The 20,528-nt window shown below is 50.7% G+C and overlaps 8 protein-coding genes across 8 annotated transcripts; 4 read left to right on the forward strand and 4 right to left on the reverse strand.

Annotated features, from left to right (window-relative positions):
- Positions 1-423: 423 nt before the first annotated feature.
- Positions 424-1,489, forward strand: IAQ61_007619 (uncharacterized protein; the record flags this gene model as incomplete). Its single annotated transcript, XM_003842192.2, has 2 exons — positions 424-1,216; positions 1,272-1,489. 2 exons carry the CDS (start codon positions 424-426, stop codon positions 1,487-1,489), a joined length of 1,011 nt encoding a protein of 336 aa, XP_003842240.2.
- A 102-nt stretch (positions 1,490-1,591) lies between these two features.
- On the reverse strand, positions 1,592-5,285 carry IAQ61_007620 (uncharacterized protein; the record flags this gene model as incomplete). The annotated part of the gene is made up of 4 exons (XM_066097656.1): positions 1,592-2,277; positions 2,326-3,222; positions 4,193-4,993; positions 5,048-5,285. 4 exons carry the CDS (start codon positions 5,283-5,285, stop codon positions 1,592-1,594), a joined length of 2,622 nt encoding a protein of 873 aa, XP_065952153.1.
- A 1,760-nt stretch (positions 5,286-7,045) lies between these two features.
- Positions 7,046-7,636, forward strand: IAQ61_007621 (uncharacterized protein; the record flags this gene model as incomplete). The annotated part of the gene is made up of 1 exon (XM_003842189.1): positions 7,046-7,636. The coding sequence occupies one exon, from the start codon at positions 7,046-7,048 to the stop codon at positions 7,634-7,636; it is 591 nt and encodes a 196-aa protein (XP_003842237.1).
- Positions 7,637-7,692: 56 nt separating this feature from the next.
- Positions 7,693-8,587, reverse strand: IAQ61_007622 (uncharacterized protein). The gene is made up of 2 exons (XM_003842188.2): positions 8,333-8,587; positions 7,693-8,280 (listed from the first exon to the last, which is right to left on the reverse strand). The coding sequence occupies exons 1-2, from the start codon at positions 8,412-8,414 to the stop codon at positions 7,760-7,762; spliced, it is 603 nt and encodes a 200-aa protein (XP_003842236.1). The 5' UTR covers positions 8,415-8,587; the 3' UTR covers positions 7,693-7,759.
- An 86-nt stretch (positions 8,588-8,673) lies between these two features.
- On the forward strand, positions 8,674-10,051 carry IAQ61_007623 (uncharacterized protein; the record flags this gene model as incomplete). Its single annotated transcript, XM_003842187.2, has 3 exons — positions 8,674-8,729; positions 8,781-8,833; positions 8,979-10,051. 3 exons carry the CDS (start codon positions 8,674-8,676, stop codon positions 10,049-10,051), a joined length of 1,182 nt encoding a protein of 393 aa, XP_003842235.2.
- Positions 10,052-10,163: 112 nt separating this feature from the next.
- Positions 10,164-12,263, reverse strand: IAQ61_007624 (uncharacterized protein; the record flags this gene model as incomplete). The annotated part of the gene is made up of 1 exon (XM_003842186.2): positions 10,164-12,263. The coding sequence occupies one exon, from the start codon at positions 12,261-12,263 to the stop codon at positions 10,164-10,166; it is 2,100 nt and encodes a 699-aa protein (XP_003842234.2).
- A 412-nt stretch (positions 12,264-12,675) lies between these two features.
- On the forward strand, positions 12,676-15,788 carry LIG4 (DNA ligase (ATP); the record flags this gene model as incomplete). The annotated part of the gene is made up of 3 exons (XM_066097657.1): positions 12,676-12,732; positions 12,799-12,815; positions 12,851-15,788. The coding sequence occupies 3 exons, from the start codon at positions 12,676-12,678 to the stop codon at positions 15,786-15,788; spliced, it is 3,012 nt and encodes a 1,003-aa protein (XP_065952154.1).
- Positions 15,789-16,538: 750 nt separating this feature from the next.
- Positions 16,539-18,377, reverse strand: IAQ61_007626 (uncharacterized protein; the record flags this gene model as incomplete). Its single annotated transcript, XM_003842183.2, has 1 exon — positions 16,539-18,377. One exon carries the CDS (start codon positions 18,375-18,377, stop codon positions 16,539-16,541), a length of 1,839 nt encoding a protein of 612 aa, XP_003842231.2.
- Between the last annotated feature and the right edge of the window lie 2,151 nt (positions 18,378-20,528).

Below are 20,528 nucleotides of genomic sequence, written 5' to 3' on the forward strand. Positions count from 1 at the left end.
ACCATCGTTTAATTCAGCTGTATGGTTCATCATTACCCTGTCCGTGGTTCCTGGTAATCAGCCTTGTGCGTTGCCGACTATATAACCTGCAGCACGTGGAAGACAACAAAATTAATTGTGATATCATTCATGAACACCTCATGACTAACCAGCTTGGGCTTTTCCTGCCATTGGTTTCCATCAAAGTATTCGACCAGCGACGGTGTACAATGCAGATCAGGGGATACATCGGATCGCAACTGGCGAATCAAAAGTGTGCACAGCGTTGGACGCCCTGACTTGTTTGATGGAACGCCTGATCTCTCGTAAGGCCGGAGTGGGGATTATGGAATCCCATTGTCGAGTACATAGGGTTGTTGGGTAAAAAATGGTGAGATGTATCATTCTCCTTGACTCTTCCATCAATCGGGCTCTCCGTTGACAATGTTGTTCCCTACCCTCATGCTGGCATTCGCTAGCCTGTCTCATGCCCAAAGTGCCTCCGAGTCACTCACATCTGTTGTAGCATCACTGGAATCACACACACCAAGCTCATCAACACCAACACCAACCATATCATCATCTACAAAACGCCAGACTACCGGTATCCTACTGCCTTTCTACGCACCATACCCCATCTCCGAAGCCACAGATCCCAGAACAAGCGCCTCAGCCCTAACCAGCTCCTCCTCCTTCGACACCGCGAAATACTGGCAACACACCTATCGCGACTACTATGCCTCCATCATCACCGTAATCTCCACCTCGACGATCGTCTACGCCATCGACTGCGCGCCAAACTCCGCCCATCCCTCCTACACAAAAAACGATTTCCAGTCCTTTTCAGTGTGTGGAGCGGGCGTTGTGGGCAGGGGCCCCATGACTGTCACACAGGGCCCTGAACAGTGGCACTATGCAGTTTCGCAGACAGAGCCTAGTTTGAATCTGACGCAGACTCGGTTTAGCCGGCCGACTACGCGCACACAGTTGGATATCACATGTGAGGCGTTGACGGCGAGTTTGAAGTCGTGCTGGAATGCCGAGCCTTTGACGTCGAGCAGTGCAGTTGTGAGTGGGAGTTTGAGTTGGTCGCAGTCACTCTCCAGTTCGATCTCGATGGATGATGGGTCGGAGGAGCAGAGTAGGGGAGAGATTAGCAGTTTGTTGCAGAACTTTTCGACCATGACGGAAGTTCTTGTTACGATGACTGGGGGTGTGGAGAAGATTCCCGGAGAGAGTAGGTTTTGCTGCCTTTGGTGAAGTTGAGGACTGAAATGCTAATCGTAATGCAGTGTTTTCAAGTCTGTCGAGCGTTGCTGAGACTATAACGACTGCGCCTGTCAGTTCGAGTTCGAGTTCGAGTGTTAGTGCTAGTCCGAGTGCAAGTGTAAGCGCTGGTGTCTCCCAGAGTTCGAGCACAGCAGCAGCACCAAGAATCACTGGAGCTGTTGGCATGGAGGTCATGTTTGGTGCTGCAGGTGTATTGGGAGCAGCTGTGTTTGGGTTTTAGACGGGCGTTCTGATAAGCTGTGTAAGGGTTAGCGATACTCTTGACTCTTGAGCAGGATCGAAACTAGCTATAATCCTTACACATATATTAATGTATTTGATGTTAAAAGCTACTACCACTCGTTAAACTCTTCTTCCAACTCCCCTTGCTCTCTTGTAACTCAGAGTTGTCTGCCCGTCTGACCCTGAGTTCAGTTTTCGGCACAACAAGTGCACCTCCACTCTCACGTACACGCTTCCTCAACTCATCTTCCTCTAGACTTTCCGCTTCTACACCCAGCTCTTCTCGGACAGCTGCTGAGTAGTCCATAATGGAGCGTATAAGACCCGGTCTCCGGCCACTCTTGTACATTCTCGATGCACGTCTCGTGTCGAGCCACATACCCACCATGATACACGTCCATATGAAGTTGAAGATTGAAACCATGAAGAGAAAGATGTACGAGAAGCCCCATTGATACTCTTCGCTGGGTTTACAGGATCCTTTTTCACGTAGATAGGTGGAGTTGTAGAGAGTGTTGCCTGCTCTTTCGAACGCGAATGCGAATCGATCAGCTCGGACTTCTGAGGAAGGCAACTCCACGTCATACGGCTCTTCCCCTGGAGAATGGTTCTGCAAAAAATTTGAATCGTACTCTGTTATATTGAGGCTTGGAGCAGGCAATTTCACAGACTGCCCATCGCCAGAGGCATCGAATTCTGATGTCTCGTTTGCAACAAAGAAGTTACCAATGCCTGGTCCATCATCGGCATGGTATTGGACGCCATCATCTTTGAACTGGGAAATATCTTGAACTTGTCAGCCAGAATATTCAAATTCTTTAATAGTGAACCTACAAGCGTCCACTGCCTTCATCAACACCTCATCGTCCGATGTGACTACAAGTGGCGACCTATCATAATCCACGAGCCTCGTACTATCATGCACCACGTAAACGACCTCCTTAATCTTACTCCACTCGATAAGATTATGCTCGTAGTCCTCGACATACGGCTCATACGTCGTAATGTAACCCGTCATAGCCGCCATCAGCGTTGGAAAACTCAACGCGTACGCTGTCGAAAGAAGCATACTCAGCATGGCCAACCACCTAAAAAACCGCCTCCAAGTCCCCTTTCCAAAGTTCAAGAACTCTTTTCCAAGCACACCAAGTGTACCCAACGTCGTCGTCTCGAACGCCACAGCCGCATACATTTTGTAGCTGGTCAGATGCATCTCCATGTGGTATACCAGCCACTCATTAAAAACGCGGTAATTGACCCAAGCGAGGAGCATTTGTCCGCCTCGTCCAATGATGAGATCCCAGGCCACGTCGACGACTTTGACTTGCGTGAAGGTGAAAGTTCCAAAGCTGAGGTTGGGCGTAAAGAAGTAGGAGGAATCCATGATGCGCCATGTTGCGCCGGCTTGCTCTTTCCACATGCCATTTGGGTAGCAGTTGCGGCCGAGGATGTATTGCTGGGATACCATTTCTGCGGCGGCGGCGAGGGTGACAATGAGACTCAGAGAGAGGGGAAGGGAGAGTACGATGATAGTTGTTCGCCATGGAAAGGGCCTCATTGATCGTCCAAAACTCCATGTAGAAGGTCTGCTCATCCATCGGCGCGGTTTGATGATATTGGATTTTTTATCCCCGCAATCTTGCATTCTGAACATTTCATTGCTCGCTTGCTCATCGTCTTCAGAGTTCGTGCGCACAGCAATCAAGTCCGTGTGTGTTGATTTCATCGTCGCTACGACGTGGCACGCAGGGCATCACCATTGAAGGTTTTCTTTTGAATGTGCGTCGGCGGACAGCTTGCGAAGACTACATGGAATTTGACGCCCATGTCATCTCCGCTTTCAGGCGTCCCGTTCCACGGTGCAGCCCACACATGCCAAGCGGGGCGCAGCAACTCAATGCCATATTTTTGGTGTGATATGTACGACACTTGGTTTATGAATCTTGTTCATTGAAATGTGCTGTCGTAAAGTAAGAAGCTGGAATGGTGTTGAAAAGTACACAATTATGGTACAGCCAATAGGTACCCGTAGCTAGCAGTCGAAGGTTTTAAAAATGTCACTGACATTTACGGTATCTATAGTTGCTACAATATAAAATTTCTAGGTTTGAGAACTATGACATTATCTCCGCATAGCATATGCTCAGTTCTAGCTGTGTCTGCCATACACATACGTTTGATTACCTACCATTGCAGGATATCTCAATCTGCTCGGTGTATAATTCGAACCATCAAACCTCATCAACATACCCACTTTTTTAAAACTGAGATATACAGTGCTTGTACACTGATAATCTCAAGGTTTGATCGTTGGCCTAATATAAACATCGATTTGGCACTGCGAGCTGCTCGCTTTACGGCAACTACACACTTTGCAATTATGATCATTGTGCAGTATCCGACGACGAGGAGGGCCCAATGCAGTGTGTAATGTTATCATATTGTCCTAGTCTAGCAGGATGGGAGCTATCTATGGGCAAACACAGCCAAGAGGCTAAGCCCCACTCAGGAGCCACACGTGACCAAGACATTCATGACACAGCACATTGTAATTCACAGCAGTCACTACCCCTATAAACACGTTTCTGTACTTGAGAGAAAGAAATCGCTTTTCTAACCACAGCAACATTCAGCAATTGAGGTAAATAGCTAAATTTCTCATCAGCATGGGCAAAGTTTATTGCCTGTGTCACGAGCTTACCGTTGGCATAAAGAGCAAAAGAATCGGCGTTGTTAAGGGCCTGACTTGTAGACAAAGCAGTGGCAGCAGCGTATCCGTAGCCCAAGTCGTCAGTACCCGGGCTATAGACACCAGGGGCGTGAGTCTCCTCGTGGAGGACAGTGGTCGCTTGATCCTGACCGTGACAGGTGCTAGTGAGAGCGGGCAACTCGTTGAAGAAGAGGGGGCAGTATGTGATGAAATTCTGCGAAGGGACGGTGTACGCAAGTACGTTAGAGGAACAGCCTCCATATGGATCGTTGCAATTTGTCGTGGTCTTTGATCCTGTCCCACCACAGTCGGATGAGACTGCGGTAAGCCGATTCGAGACGGTGTTCCTGGTGGAAGACGTGGTAGACTTGAAGTATGTGTTTAGCTTAGTACCGGCAGAAGCAGCAGAAGCAGCGGACGAAGCAAGTCTGGCGCAATTAGACAGAGCAGTGCGGATAGTGGTGAGCTTAGAGCCAGTACAACTCGAGCCGATGACTGTGCGTTTGTCAAGCGCCTTCCGAACGGTAGCTGCTAAAGCTCCATCCACAGACATCGTGAGCTTGTTAGACTCGTAGTTTAGGGAGCCTGAAAGCTTAGTGGAGCCCTCCGCGGCAAAGGGCAAAAGACCCTTGGCAAATACTTCGAAGTCACCGCCATTGTTCAGGGAGTGGAGTGCTGCTGTCTCGATCGTGGTCTCCTTGGTTTCTCCCGCGGCAAGAGTGACAAAGTCATCCTTACTTAGGCCTGTGGTTAAGAGGCGGACCTTGATGCCCTCAAATGGGACCTGTTCGCCTATAGTCCTGTTAGTATTGAGTCATCACTTCATTATCATGTTGGTGAACTTACTGCCTCCCTTCGAGTAGATAGAAACCTTCTCAACAGGCAGTTCTTCATCAAGGAAGGTACCCTTGCTGAGAAGGTTGACGGCCTTAGCACCAGTGTTGGTGACCTTGACCTTGACCTCCGAGTTGCCAGCGGCAGAGAGCTCCACAGTCAGGGAAGTCTCACGTTTGTTGACATCGACTGAAGCACCGGCGGAATAGGAAGCCAAAGCGGCGATGAGAAGTTGAGAAGTAATCTTCATTTTGAAAATATACTTTGTGAGAGACAGCAAACGCCTGGATCGTAGGTAACTCAAGGCCAGCCAAAGAACGCACGATCGTAGGATGAAGGTTCAGTTATGGTATGTCTTCCATGTCTACCTTTATACTTGCCTCAGGCGAGTTTCTTGTCATCACGTTCATGCTGTACAACCTGCGCTGGAGAGGCAGGATGTCTGCTTTGCTAGCTAAGCCTGCTCTCAAGGCTTGACTGGTCTAGGCAGCTCATAGTAGCACATTGGCACAGCCTTGGCGTTTGAGGGTGATTGCAGTTAGATGGAGCGGGACAGATCTACATCAAATGTCCCGAATACTGGATAAGAAGGGTCAGATTGGGGCCATGATTGGCAGGTGATGCAAAGAAATATGCAATAACTTCATCGTTGTCGAGCTGGGGACGGACACTGCAATGGAAAGGGAAGGTCCTCGGATATGTTTGTAGCATGACAGTTGATAAGCCTCGGCCATTCAGATGACCTTTCATCTGTAATTGCTCGCAATTTATGCAAGCAGTACGATGGCGTAAATTAAGGCGTGATAAGCCATTGCTTCCCGGACATTGGCGTGAAAAGGCTTGGCAGGTGAAGGACGACAGGACTCCCGCACTAACGACCACAAAGAAAAGAGATACAGGCCAAGTCCACGGATCCCCGAATGATACAAGTATACTTTGGAACAGGAAAGAGCATAGAATTGTTTGAACCATGCTTGTTGTGCACACAGTGTATGTCTATTCGATGTGATTTGTTCGAATCGCCACTTCTAATTCTTGCTCATATTTTCAGCGTCCTTGGGAACCTCTGATTGCCTGACAGATAGACTTATCTGCGATGCTTGAATCTTATGTGCTGGCATCCAGTGGGATGAAAGCAGACAGCAGATGCTTACATTCTATATCCTGCATCCCGCTCTGGACCCCCTGGGGAGTGCAAATGCCCGAGAGATACGAGCCACTGAACCAGTCACTCTGGCCGTCGTAAACAGAATAAAAATGGCTTGGCAATTGGCGTTGAAAGAAGCCTGTCGGAGAATTGCATCGGCTGCGATCCTTACCCGTCCAGGCCGATTGCGCCAGAGGACGGCGGGGGAGCGAAATTACCGGTACCGGTAGGTAGAGTTGCGAAAGCTAAGTTAGAGATACCCTTCCTCACAACTCAATACATAATATTCTTGGCAGATGTGTCTGTCTAGGCGTTCTGCCATTACTCCGGGAAACAGACGAATGGACAAGCAACCTGGGGTTGTCCAATCTATTTTAGCGCCACAATGGTTTCAGTTCCAAGGTGTCTCTAGCCGACCAAGGCAGGTGGCATCAAAACAGCCGGAGACAATAAACCTGTTATAGACCTACCTCACCCGCGTACAACTTGATCTAATCCTACACCGCACTGAGCAGTATGTACCGGTAGCCGATAGGAGCGCGAAACGGTGTTGTTTCCACTGCTCAACATTCCAGACAAAGTCTTAGGCGGCCTGCAACGTCATTAGCATACCGGTACTGTGTTGAACCTGCTATAGTACTTCGACCTTTGATTTGGAGTTGAATGAATCCTGCCAATTCAACTACTGGTTCACGTCATTCTGCATAGCAGGGCAAACTCATCTCCCAAGCCCTCTTCCTACGACAGAACATAATCGCCTTCCCTTAGCGGTTTGGCGTTCGTTGCTGCCTAGAACTGCTCATCACAAGATACACTTGTCTACAGCCTGAGTGTGAACCTTCGCAAAACCCAACTAAGCATCCATGGGAAGTTTCTGGAACAAGCGCAACGCAGTTATCAGCGGCATCGCCATCACTATCCTCGGCACGTACTTTGTTTATCAATCTCCCACTCCCTTGAACTTCAGCATGTCGAAGACCAGTAGCGACGTTCCAGATCTGGAGTTCAGGCTCTCTCAGACCTCAAGTAGTCCACCTACAATTCTCGTTACGCTCAAGAACACCAGCCCAGATACGCCGTACACACTGCTGAAATGGGGCACACCGCTGGACTCGGCGGCATTGAATACTGGAGTATTCTCAATCGTTGGCGAGGAGGATGACGAGGAGGTGAAGCAGTTTGTGCTACAGATCAACAGAAAGATGCCACCGGCGCAAGAAGAAGTTGTGACTCTCGTGCCTGGGACGGAGAAAGAGGTCGAGGTGGTGTTTGATAAGCCCTGGATGCTAGAAAGGAAGCCTGCAAAGTACAAGGTGAAGGCCGTGGGCGACTTCAAGGGTCTCTGGGACAAGGACGCGAGCGATGTGACAGAGCAGAATTTGTACGCATATATCGAGAGTCCGCTGAGTGGGAAAAAGTTCGCCACCAACGAGATCGTTATGGAGGTTGAATAGTTATGTTTGGTGCATGTCTTATGAGCTCAACCAACAAAACACATTTCAAATGCCCACTCGTACTCTTATACTTGTCATGTCTCATAGATTTCATCTTCATACAATCGATTCCCTCTCCGCTTCTTAAGGATCTTTGAGATCTACTTGACTTCCCAACCACTTGCGCTCCCCAAACGGCAAAACGACCGCCAACACCTTCGCCTTGACCAGCCCTAATGGCAGCGGCCCAAATAGTCTGCTATCCCTACTCCATTCCAAATTATCACCTGCAACCCAGCAATGTCCCTCTGGCACCCGAATGACCTCTTCCTTCACGCTAGCCCACTTGCTATCTACATCTAAAGCCTCTGCATCGGCCGCATTTCGCCCAGCCGTAACCACGGACACGAAGTCGCCGGGCATGCCAATGACGCGCTTGCATCCGCTTTGTGTGGGGAACATGGGGTTCGTGTATGTTATCACATCGCCAACTTTTATATTGCGACCACGGCGGTACAGGCTCGAGTAGAGAATCCAAGGAGAGCCACGATAGGAGTGGGGTATGGTAGGCATCATGGAGATGCCGTCTGTCGGGCCGACGCCGCCAATGTAGGAGAAGAAGATATGCAGGACGAGGACAGTTTCCCCAACGTAGAGCACATTACCTGCCAGTCTGTTAGCTGTAGTTACTGAGACGTATATTGAGGGGGCACGTACGCGCCCACGCTTTGGGGTTGAGGAGGGCTGGAGCGGACTGTTTGGGGAGGCGCCGGAAAAAGGTCCATGGCGGCGGTGGCATTGCGTGGAAAAAAAGACGTGTGATGTTCTATCGCTCTAACATCTTCCACAATACAGCAACCGAGTATCATATACAGGCACTGCGGGGCGGGTAGAGTGTTGCGTTTACGTCGGTTCCGTCGACTACTTTCGCAATAGCAAGCTTCACGTTCTGACCTCTTGAATTAACTCCGTGCGCTAATGTGGCTTAACGCCGTGCGAGAGAAACAACCACCTCATGTGAACTTTGCGCAGCTTCACGTCTTGCCATTCAAAACAAAATGTTGGTCGATGATGGAGTGTTTGGATTGAAAAGTCCTGAACAAGCGGCCTTGAGGTCAAGTTTATCGACCAATTTCCATCACATCAAAACTAACATCTTCACAAGGCCAGCACCGACAGGACCAGTTGGTGACATGACATTACAAGATGCTGTAAGAGGTGCTTCTACTTCTTTTCCTTGACTATCAAATCCTCCTAAACCCTCATGTCTCTTACTTTCTGTCACAAGCATTAGTTTTCTCTCTCATCTTCGAGTTGCACACAATGCACCCTCCAGCCCATCCCTAACGCCCTCACCCTCCAGATCTGATAATTACCTACCACGATCTCAACCCCTCCACAATCACCATCCTCGACTCCGAGCCCTCTCCTCTTGAGTTCATGCGCCATGTCGCCCGCAACACCCCCTTCGTCATCCGCGGCGGCGCCTCTTCCTTCCCCGCCTGCAAAAAATGGAACACCACCTACCTCACCACCGTCCTGGCCAACCAATACGTCAACGTCGCCATCACGCCCCACGGAAACGCCGATTCCATCATCACCCTTCCCTCCACCCACAACGAATCCCCCCAAAAATCCCTCTTCGTCAAACCCCACGAAACCAGCGAACCCTTCCCCTCTGTCCTCGCCGCCATCCGCACCCAGGAACAAGACCCTACCGTCCACGCCAACAAGCCCACCCGCTACGCCCAAACACAAAACGACAATCTGCGCAACGAATACGCAACCCTATTCGCAGATGTCCCGCAATCCATCCCCTTTGCCCGTATCGCCCTCGCCCAAGACCCCGACGCCATCAACTTCTGGCTCGGAAACTCCCACAGCACCACAGCCCTGCACAAGGACAACTACGAAAATCTGTACGTCCAGATTCTCGGCCGCAAACACTTTGTCCTGCTGCCGCCCGTCGAGGCACCCTGCGTGGCCGAGAAGAGCGTGTTGGCGGCGACATATGCGCCGAGACCGGGAGCATCAGCGATGGAGAAGAAGGAGCACTCGCAGGATTTGGAGAGCGCCGACTTGTGTGTCTGCGTTGATGAGCCGGAGGAGTATGTGCCGTTTGCGACGTGGGATCCAGACGATCCATCTCGGAATTGTACGCCGTATTCGCGGTATTCGCAGCCACTGCGCGTGACGCTCGAGGAGGGCGATATATTATATTTGCCTGCGCTGTGGTATCATAAAGTGAGCCAGAGCTGTAACGAAGAGGGTGTGTGTTGTGCGGTGAATTACTGGTATGACCTCGACTTTGCTGGAGGGTTTTGGAGCATGGCAGGATTTGTGAGGAGCATTGGGCTGATTAGTATGGAGAATCAGGAACAAGAGGACCATGAGGCTTCGGATGCTGCAGCTGAAGATGCCATGAATGAGAATTAATGATTAGGGGTATCTCTAGATGGTCCTTGCGTACTAGACAAGGAATGGTTCTTAAACGCCAGGCAATGCAATGCAATACTAAAAACAGCGTCTCGACTCTTCGCGATTCTTTCTACCTTGGATTCTTCACTTTGAGCCCAATTCCCCTGGCGCTCTGCCACACACTGTCGCTAATCTTGACAGGCAACTTCCTCCCCTTGAGCCTTTGATCAATAAGCCACAACCCTACCACAAACTCAAGCCTCGTCAGTCTTCCTATGCCTCTTCCATCCACAAGATTCCAGACCTCCTCTAAAACATCTGTAGGTAGGCGACTTCTTGCCCAGATCTCCCGCACTATCAGGTTGAGTACATCAAGCGAGGGGTCATCTTCTGGTGGCGGATGCTCCTGGGCAGCAGGAAGATATAATCCTTTGTTCGCTGCCCAAACGCCCTCGTACCGCTTTCTCTCTCGCTCGGTGATTTGATCACGCCAGCGCTTTCGAGTGGCTTCATGATGTTTGTTGGGGTGTTTCCGGGCTTTGATACCCATGATGCGTGTCCCCTTTTTCTTATACTTTTCAGCCTCGTCTGTATCCTCCGAAGAGGAAGGCTCCTTCCGCATTGTTGTGCGTAACTTGCCCGCAGACTTTGGGGGTGATTGTTTTTGGGGTGATGGGGACCGATGGAAAGGGTGATGATGGTGCTTTTTTGGGGGTGGAAAGAGAGGTTCGATAGACATGGATCGGGGCGCAGGCGAGACGTTGCGAGATGTTGCAGCTAGTGCTGCGCCCATGATTGCGTTCGAGAGGGACTCGCCTGTCATGTGCTTCGTGATCTCCTTGACAGATTCGCGCTGGTAGTTGTTGTGGTATACCGAAGGAGACGATGAGCCTCCCATGGCAGATACTGGGCGGCGCGTGGGAGAGAATCGATCGGGTGGACGCATGGAGGATGGGTTCTGACTCTGGTTGCGGGGCTTGATAGGGATAGGTTCCGTCAGCTGAGACTTGGCGTGCGCAGGTACAGATGTTGCGGCGCGGGTTGTGGATCGTCGTGGAGGCGGTAACGCTGGCTTTGGTTTCTCTTCCGTTTCTTGCTCCTCCTTTGCTGACTTGAATGATGAAGGGGATGATGGTACATTTTGTGATTCGAGCGACGTCGACAATCGTCTGTGCATGGACATCTGGCGAGGCATATCATGCGATTGTGGCCGTGTTTGTCGAGGACCCCGCTGTGGAGGCGGCTTTGGTGGGGGAGTCGAGGTTCGAATTGCTGCCAATTGTACCGGCTTTTGTTTGACTGGTGGTGATTTCACTGGCCCCTGTTGCTGAGTGGTGAAGAAGTTCAAGTCGTTTGCGCCTTCCATGTTCATCGTCGAAGGCAGCTCAATGCGATGTTGTGGCTTTGGCTTGACGGGTGGTGGGGTTCTCGTCCGCATTCGTTGTAACGGGACGTCGTCTTTTGGTTCAGGGGGCAGTTTAAAAGCACGCTGTGGCTTGGGTGATCTGACGGGAGGTGGGGAGTTCTGGGCGGTTTTCATGGGCCCGGTGGCGCTGGTGGTGGGTGTTGTAGGCCGATTCTGCTCAAACAGCTTTACTAACGAAGTCGTAGGTGGTATGGGCGTGTCATCGGTATGCTTATGGTTGTGCTCCAAAACTTGAAGAGTGCCACTAGTTGGCCGCGCCCCAAGACTATTCCTTCTCCTCTTCTGCTGCGGCTGGACAGGCTTCTTAGGCTCCAGTCGTGACAGCACATTTCCTACACTGCCTGCAGGAGGAAGAACATCCTGTTCGTTGGGCTGCTTTTCGCTCATCCTGGGCATGTTGGAAGGCTGAGGTCTGGGCCGCAGGGGACTATGGCGGGCAGCAGCGAGTTTGGCAGCAATGTTGGACGGCGACGGTGTCCGGTCGAATTGATCAAGAGGCACAGAGAGCGAGTTGGAGCTGTTGTTCTTGCTTGGTGTCTGCATAGGCGATGCATTCGGCCTCCTGACACTCCGCGAACTGCCGCCTGTCAAGTCTCTTTGGACAGGCGTGCCAGCCTTGGTTGCAGCAAGGAGCGCTCCGTTGCTCCCTCCCACGTACGTGTTTACTTCTGGCTTTGTTTGGGTGGTTGGCTTCGAGAAGGCTAGCGAGGCGCCGCGGAGGGCAGCATCGTGGACATTATATTGGGTATCGCCGGTCGACTGCGGAGCCAGGCTGGTACCGCGGCTACTGCGTACAGAGCTCATGGAGAGCCCATTGGACTAGTTGGAAACGTGAATTCAAAAGGGAAAGGGTAGAAAAAGAAGAAGGTCAGAGCATTGGGTGGCCTCGAGCCGATTCAGAACCCTTAGGAAACGAATGAAACGCAGATTTGAGTGAGCGATGGGGTCGAAAGAGTGAAGTGGAGTCCGCCATTTCAAAGTCCCGTGTTCAGCCTTGGGACCCTTGGGAGCACGCGGCCGGATTGAGTGTGTTTGTTTTGGGAAATCCGCTAGCCGCATGCAGACGGACCACTTCGCTGCCTGCCGTCACGTGTCAACGCGGCATAGCGTTACACGCGACTACCCAAGTCTACCAGGCTACAGGCAACCACAAATCTCCAAGATAAAGCTTCCTTTGATGTTTTCCTAGACTAATCTGCTCTCATACATACCCAAGATGGCGGAAGACACAGCAATGCCAGATGCAGCGGCTGTGCGGGAAAACACACTCATGGTGAGTTACAGACGACGCGACTGTCACGAAGTTACATACTAGGAGTGGCTAACTGTCGACTAGTAGGTCTATACCATGACCTGGTAGCATGAGCTTGGACGGGTCTAACATCATCCAGGTATGGGCAAGACGATGAGTTGGACGAAAAGTACCCCACGCGGCCAATCAACGTGCACAAGACGCTACCATTCCACACACTATTCACAGATCTCTTTGATCCACTCATGGACACTCAAAAGAGGAGACAACCAGTGGGCCCTAGGCGACGGGTAGGACCGCATGGCCACTCCAACATGACACCTCATGAGGCCAAGCGAAACATCATTGACCGATTTATTGCAAACTGGCGCAAGAAAGTAGGCAACGACTTCTATCCGGCCATGCGTCTGATTATCCCCGAGAAAGACCGGGACCGGGCCATGTATGGGCTGAAGGAGAAAGCCATTGCCAAAGTCTTGATCAAGCTCACTAGGATTGGCAAAGATTCGGACGATGCTAAGCAAATGCTAAACTGGAAACTTCCGGGTCAATTGCACAAAGCCTCGACTTCAACTGCCGGTGACTTTGCGGGTCGCTGTTACGAAGTGCTGTCCTCGCGCCAATTGAGGACCGAATATAGTGATATGAGCATTGCCGAAGTTAACAATGCCTTGGACAAGTTGTCACAAGTTGGCGCAGAAGAGGAGCAAGTCAAGATATTCCAGAGATTCTATAGGAGGATGAATGCAGAAGAAATGACTTGGCTGATTCGCATGATTCTTCGCCAGATGAAGATTGGTGCGACCGAAAAGACCTTCCTTGATATCTGGCATCCGGATGCGGAGACACTGTTCAACATCTCCTCAAATCTTCGACGTGTTTGTTGGGAGTTGTACGATCCTGAGATACGTCTAGATGGTGAAGACACAGGCCTCAGTCTGATGCAGTGCTTTCAACCACAGCTGGCTGCCTTCCAAGATAAAGTAGGTTCATTCGAGAAACTGGTCACAAGATTCCAGACCGATCCGGACGACAACACATTCTGGATTGAGGAGAAGCTGGACGGAGAACGAATGCAGCTACACATGATTGAGGATCCTGATGCACCAGGTGGCAAACTTTTTGGCTTTTGGTCACGCAAGGCGAAAGACTATGCATACCTTTATGGGAGACACTTTCAGGGCGAAGAGGCTGGCGCACTGACGCGCTTCATCAAGGATGCTTTTGGAAAGAATGTTCGAAACATCATTCTTGATGGCGAAATGATCACCTGGGATATGGACGTCGATCACATTGTCGGCTTCGGTACTCTGAAGACTGCGGCTATCTCAGAGAAGGAGAACAAGATGAACAAGGACACTGGCCAGCGACCGCTGTTCCGGGTCTTCGATTGTGTCTACTTGAATGACAAGCTTCTCACCCAGTATACACTTCGCGATCGTCGTCGTGCTCTCGAAAGCGCAGTCAAAGGCATCCATCGTCGCTTAGAGATTCATCCATATATAGAAGCATCCTCTCATACTGAGATTGAGCCTGCGTTGCGAAAAGTGGTTGCAGAGTCGTCAGAAGGTCTGGTGCTGAAGAACCCACGTTCCATGTATCGCCTCAACGAACGCAACAACGACTGGATGAAAGTTAAACCAGAATACATGTCTGAGTTTGGAGAGTCACTAGATTGTGTCATTGTCGGTGGGTACTTTGGATCTGGCCACCGCGGGGGCGCTCACTCGTCCTTTCTATGCGCACTACTTATCGACAAAGATGCGAAGCACGGAGACCAAGATTACGAGAAGTGCTGGTCTTTCTTCAAAGTCGGCGGCGGCTTTAGTCGTGATGACTACGCCGCCATCCGCGGTCGAACAGAAGGGAAATGGAAAGACTGGGACATCCGTCGACCCCCTCCCTTCATAGAGCTAGGCGGCCACCTCGAGAATCGCCACCACGAGCGACCGGATCAATGGATCAATCCCAGTGATTCGGTAGTCGTCGAATGCAAAGCCTCAAGTGTGGAAGCCAGTGACAAATTTCGCACCGGTCTCACACTGCGCTTCCCCCGCTTCCGCCAACTACGCAGCGACAAGCGCTGGGACCAAGCACTCTCTCTGCAAGAATTCCAAGACCTAAAACACGACGTGGAGCGAACCCTGGCCGAAAAGGAAAAAGAATTCAAAATAGAAGCGTCGCGGCGGAAAAAAGCAAGGACTTCAAAAAAGCCACTGACAGTGGCTGGCAATGAAACGCTCAAAACACCCTACGCAGGTCCCGAGTCGAAACTCTTCGATGGGCTAAGTTTCTACATCATGACGGAGCAGCTTTACCCAACCAAGATGGCAAAGGCCGAACTTGAAAGCCGCGTCAAAGCGAATGGAGGAACGATTGTCCAGCGCGACGCCATGGACAACAACCTCATCATCGTTGCAGACAAACGGCTCATTAAAGTCGCCGCACTGATCAAGCGCGATACGAATAACATTGTTAAACCCGTCTGGATCCAAGACTGCATTGCCCAGAATGAGGCTGATGCGGGCGCGCTACCATATCTCCTTCCCTACGAGCAGGAACGGCATTTGTTCTACGTGCAGGACAATAACCAGTTGGATTTTTTTACCAATGTGGATGAGTACGGGGATAGCTATGCAAGGGACATTGCGGATGTAGAGGAGATGAGAATGCTGCTGGATGCTGTGGGGCAGAAGAAACCCCTCGGGACCACGACGTTCAACAGAGAAGAGTTTTTGACGCAATTGGAGGATCATGGGGAGAGTTTTGCGGGGCTTAAGACGCACATGTTTTCGCATATGAAAGTTTTGTTTCATGTGGATGAGCAGGACGTTGATGGGGCACTGAGAGCGCAATTGGCGAGGAATTATGTGCGCTTTGGTGGGGGAGTAGTCGTCGAGCATGGGGATGAAAATGGCATCACGCATATTGTCGTTGAAGGCGAGCAGCAGGCTGTGCAATTCAACAAGCGCAAACACAAGATCTCAAACATGGCGCGTACCGTGGGCATCGCCTGGATCGAAAAGTGCTGGCATGAAGGCACAAGGCTAGACGAAGAACGATTCCAATGGGCCTGAGTGCGTGGTTTTGTCTCGATGAGTTAGCACTTTCTTCCATGCATTACGAATCACGAGATACACGTTTCACGTGGCGTACGTTGGCATGGTACCGGTACGAGATTCACACAGCAACCTACTCATCACGTATCCAATCCAAGAAAGAAATCTCAGGCTGACGATCTAGTCAGCCCGCACAACACCACCACCACTACCCGAGCTCCCCAAGCCACACTCGCACAAGTTACAAGCCCACCCAAACGTAATCAACCACGCACATGCATGATGCAATCCACGCCTACTGCAGGCCATTTCCACACACAGCCCTCCGGTGAAACGATTACTAGCCCCCTCAAAAACAACATCCCGGAGTGTCGTACAGCGGGGCGATAGCCTATGTAATCCTTTGTCTTTCACCGTTCACAGGCCATGCACAAGCTGGCATGTTGCATTATCACGCGTCACGCACCGGACGGGACGGGACGGGATAGGATATGGTGGGATGGGATAGGATAGCATGATGTGGCTCAGCGTTGCGCAAGGCAAAATCCAAGACAAAAAAACGTGGTGCGCGCACTCACTGCGGCTGCCTTGATTTTTTTTTCGTAAGGCGGGCGGGGTGTGAGGCTCTGAGGTGCTTTGTATGTGTGGACCACGTGGTTTTTGGTGCTTGTGCGAGTGTGCATGGGGGTTTGGATGATGGGAGGAATTGGGGGAATGGATGACTTGTGTGTTGGGTTTCTACTGTACGGTACAGTACGGTACGGTACTCTAGTGACATGTTCCTGCTCGACAGCGGCGTTCGAGACCGGGTGTCCACTGCCATGTGTCGAGAGTTGCGTTGACGCTGGCGTTGACAGCAGCAGCGTCGGTAGCAGCAGCGTCAACACATGTATCAGCAGCACTCGTCGAAGAAGATGCCGACACTCCAAGTTCCCCGCAAGACTGCTCCGACGCAACAGGTCTGCAAAACTCGACTACAACAACGGCCCCAACCCCTTCAGCATCACGCGCTCCATATGCCCGCCCAGGCTTGATCATATACGCCAGACTCCTATCATCCAGCACGCCCACCACAGTCCTCGCGTTTCCCTGCCCAACACTACCAGACGGTAATCTAGGGCTAAGTATGTCGTGCAATCTCCTTGCACACGGACAGCGGCGAGAAGGCGGGGGCCACATACGTGTTGGGCCGTGTTTGTATCTCGTCCTATTTACAAGGTCTTGATGGGGCAAGAGTGGTGAGGACGAGGCGCATTGTTTTCCCTTGTTCTCCACTGTAGATTCCAGACCGTATCGGTATTCCCGCCTGGATCCGATCCGTAGGCGTAGACAGGGTGGTTTAGCACCGTTATCAGGGCAGCAGCGCTCGTCTTCGACGAGATCGAGGAAGGAAGTGCAGCTGTAGTTGTACGTTCGGAATTTGGTGCGCGCGAGGATGAAGGAGCGTGGTGAAGGGTCTGTAGGGGAGAACTCGGAGTGCGGGGATTCGCTGTGTTGGGCAGGCGTGGGCATGTAGTGGGGTTTATCTTCCGGTCCGAGCAGGGCTGTCAGTATATCATCTGGCAGTGGTGGTGCGCTTTCACTGTTCATATCCATTGTATTTCGGTGGACTTTGTTCGCTGGCTCGACATCCAATCTTGTAACGTAAAAAGTACGTGATTGTCGGGATGAAGCTTGTGCCCACTCCCGCCGGGATTCAACGATGACGGTTTCGTTTGTGCGCTCGTCGAGTTGCAAGGTGAGATCTGTCCAGGAGTCGTGGATAGGGCCTTGGTTGTGATGGCGGCGGTAGAGCTGGTCATTTGTTTCCATGGCGTCGGGAGTAGGGTTGGATATCGGAAAGCGGATCAGGTGGTAGAAGGATGCGTCGTCAATTTCCTCGACGTCAAAAATGCCTTGATTGGAAACGGCGTAGAACCAGTCATTATGGATTTCGAAGGCGACTGTTGATCCTACATCTGTGCCATGAAAGCCTTCTAGTAGGAGAGGACGTGTGCGGTGCGGTAAGGCAAAATTCTTATCCAAGGCGAAGCCATCGATTTCCCACTTATGGTGACCATCGTCACCAAGGCCAGTGTGCGTACCGTAGTAAAGATAACGAGCGGTATGACGAACAAAGATCTTAAAACTCGAAGGTATCTGAACAGCATTCACCACTCTTCGCCCATTGATTGATTGAGGAGTGGTGTCTATTGCAAAGATGTAACTACTACTCTGCCTTCTTTCTTTAGTAACGTGGACAGCTAGGATACTGTCACTGTAATAAAGCAGAGAGACGTTGAAATTGCCAGCCGATGCAAAAGCCGTTTCAAGAACTGGCTGAATTATGTTGGAGAGATTTAGTCGCACAGGATCAGATCGGGGATGTATGCCCAGGACTTGAACGATACTACCGTTGAGGATACTTAGAGTACCCTGCTGATATACAAAGCTGTTCCCAAAATCTACAACTCGAGCCGAGAAAGGGTATGCTGAAGAGAAAGCATTTCGTCTATCATAAAGAGCCTGAAAAGCTTGTCCGTAGGTAGATATTCCAGCTCGTGCTTTTTGCACTTCTTCGCTATACGGATGTTGATTCTGAGATGTTATTACCGTCGTATTTTCCATCAAACTGTCGCAATCGTACCTTCAAAGTTTGTCGAACCAGCGTTCTTTCGTCGAGCAGTACTCTCAACTGGTGACATGTCTGACTAAGATGTACAATATCCTCAAGTGAGATGGCCAAGGCGATCTGGAAGAGTACGTCGTAGGGTAGTCGATCAAGCGAGGCGGTCATGGGTTAAAGGAAATGATACCGAAATTGAAATTAGGAGCGATAGATAGTACTGGAGTAGGATTGACACGTGAAGGAAGTGAGATGCAAGTATACGTGGAGAAGATGATGGAAAAGAACTTTGACTAATCGTGTATGGCAGGATGCAACTCTGATGAATGTAAGCAACCAAGGAAACCCAGTAAAGTGACCACCTTGGAGATGTAAAGCCGAGGCCTATAATTGTTTGGACCATCATGAGGCTCTGTTCTGGCCTGTACCACCACTGTATTTTTCATCAACAAAAGGTCCGGTATCATTCGGTACCATGGCCATGCATATGCAACCAAGGTGTAAATAGGTAGGCCGTCGCTTTCAACAAAGCCTTTAGGTGCGGGATTTACAGTTAGATCTGAGGCGGAAACATGCGGCGGAGGGAATATCAGCTTGGCTAATGACTAGGCACAAGGCAGGAAGTCCAGTTGAAGTTGAAATCAATAGATGTGATGCTTTGGTGGCTGTGTCACAACGGGTCCCATGACACCGGTGAAATTCCAAGCGGCTCTTTCTCTTGCCTTGGCAACAAGGAGCCTAGCGCTAGCGAATAAGCTGGCTCAAGATACAGGACGTCACTAACCAATGATGGGCAATGATGCCGGCGCTGCTCTTAACATACCATCTTATTTAGACGTCTCAGTCTTGTGGTCTGCTTCCCCCTAATATGATAGATAGCGAGTACAAAAACCTGCGCAGCAAGCCACATTCCTTTCTAGTTTACAAATCATTCTGTCACTATCGGCAGAACACAGCCTGACCGCCGTCGGGGTTCCACGGGTGGCTGTATGATGCGGATATGCGTGCACATAGCCTCATTCTGTGAGCCTCATGAACCTCTGCATCAGCTGTAGAATAGCTAGCCTGATCGTTATTGGTCACGGGACGCATATGGCACGCCCTATGTATGCATTTTATACGCAGTCGAGAGGTCCTTCATGCACTTCCGCAGTGCGGGCACAACGTAGAGTTTTGGCTCAATTCTGTTCCAAGCCAACGTTGAAAGCTTGCAATGCCTCGAAACCAATAGTTCACATTGAGCAGTGAATCCAAAGCAGCCGGGGACAGGGACAGGGAAGCGGGACAGTCTTGCAAACGCGAGGAGGGGGCATTTATGGAGCAGCCTACTCGGGTGATGCATGGTTCCGACTATACTTGCCATATGCATAAGTTGCCTAATATCGTCGAAGGAGAATGCACTTCTCCATAGAATCTCATCTGGTCATATTGTAACCCCCGTCGTGGCGGAAAGTACATGACTATTCTGCACATCAAATCGTCGCGTGCAGTTTTAACTCAGGATTGGACACCAAAAATGGTTGCTGAGGGGCAAAATAAGCAGGATGCGCATGCTCCCAGTTTACAGTGATGTGATTCCGATAGGATGGTAGTGCCAGGTCGTTGCAAGCCTGGCGGTTATCGAAGCATATGGCGACGGGTTCAGATTGGATCGCCGGTGGCGCAGCAAACAATATGATGATTGTTGGTGCAGTATGCCGAATTGGTTGGAACCTCTGGGTTGTGCGATCAACCTGTGGGGTACACGCAGCGAAGCAACGATTCCTGAGAGAACACAAAACGCGCAAGGCCCGTCTCTTTCTACAGCCGTCGTGATGAGGCTGTGTGTGCTCACTCGGCGGGCGAGTGAATCAGATCTGTAGTGGCATTTGTGAGACCGCGTTTGAGCTTGTGGATAAGTATGGACTTAATGTCTCATTCTTCAGGCCCAGCTCTTTGGCGCTCCTCCTGGTTCCATCCGACGTATGGCCAGCCTTTTGGTAAAGTCGAGAACGGTGGCAAAATGTACCTTCCCTCACAACTCCCTTCGTCGCATTTCAAATTGCACAGTCCAAATGTCTTGCAATAGCAATCCTCCGCACGTGGGCAATGGACCGGTGGCTTACCGAACATCACTACAAAACGTTAGCACATAATCAAGGCTGTTCCCCAAA

This window comes from Plenodomus lingam, assembly GCF_022343315.1.
Source record: "Plenodomus lingam strain CAN1 chromosome Unknown contig_3, whole genome shotgun sequence".
NCBI classification, from domain to species: Eukaryota; Fungi; Ascomycota; class Dothideomycetes; order Pleosporales; family Leptosphaeriaceae; genus Plenodomus; species Plenodomus lingam.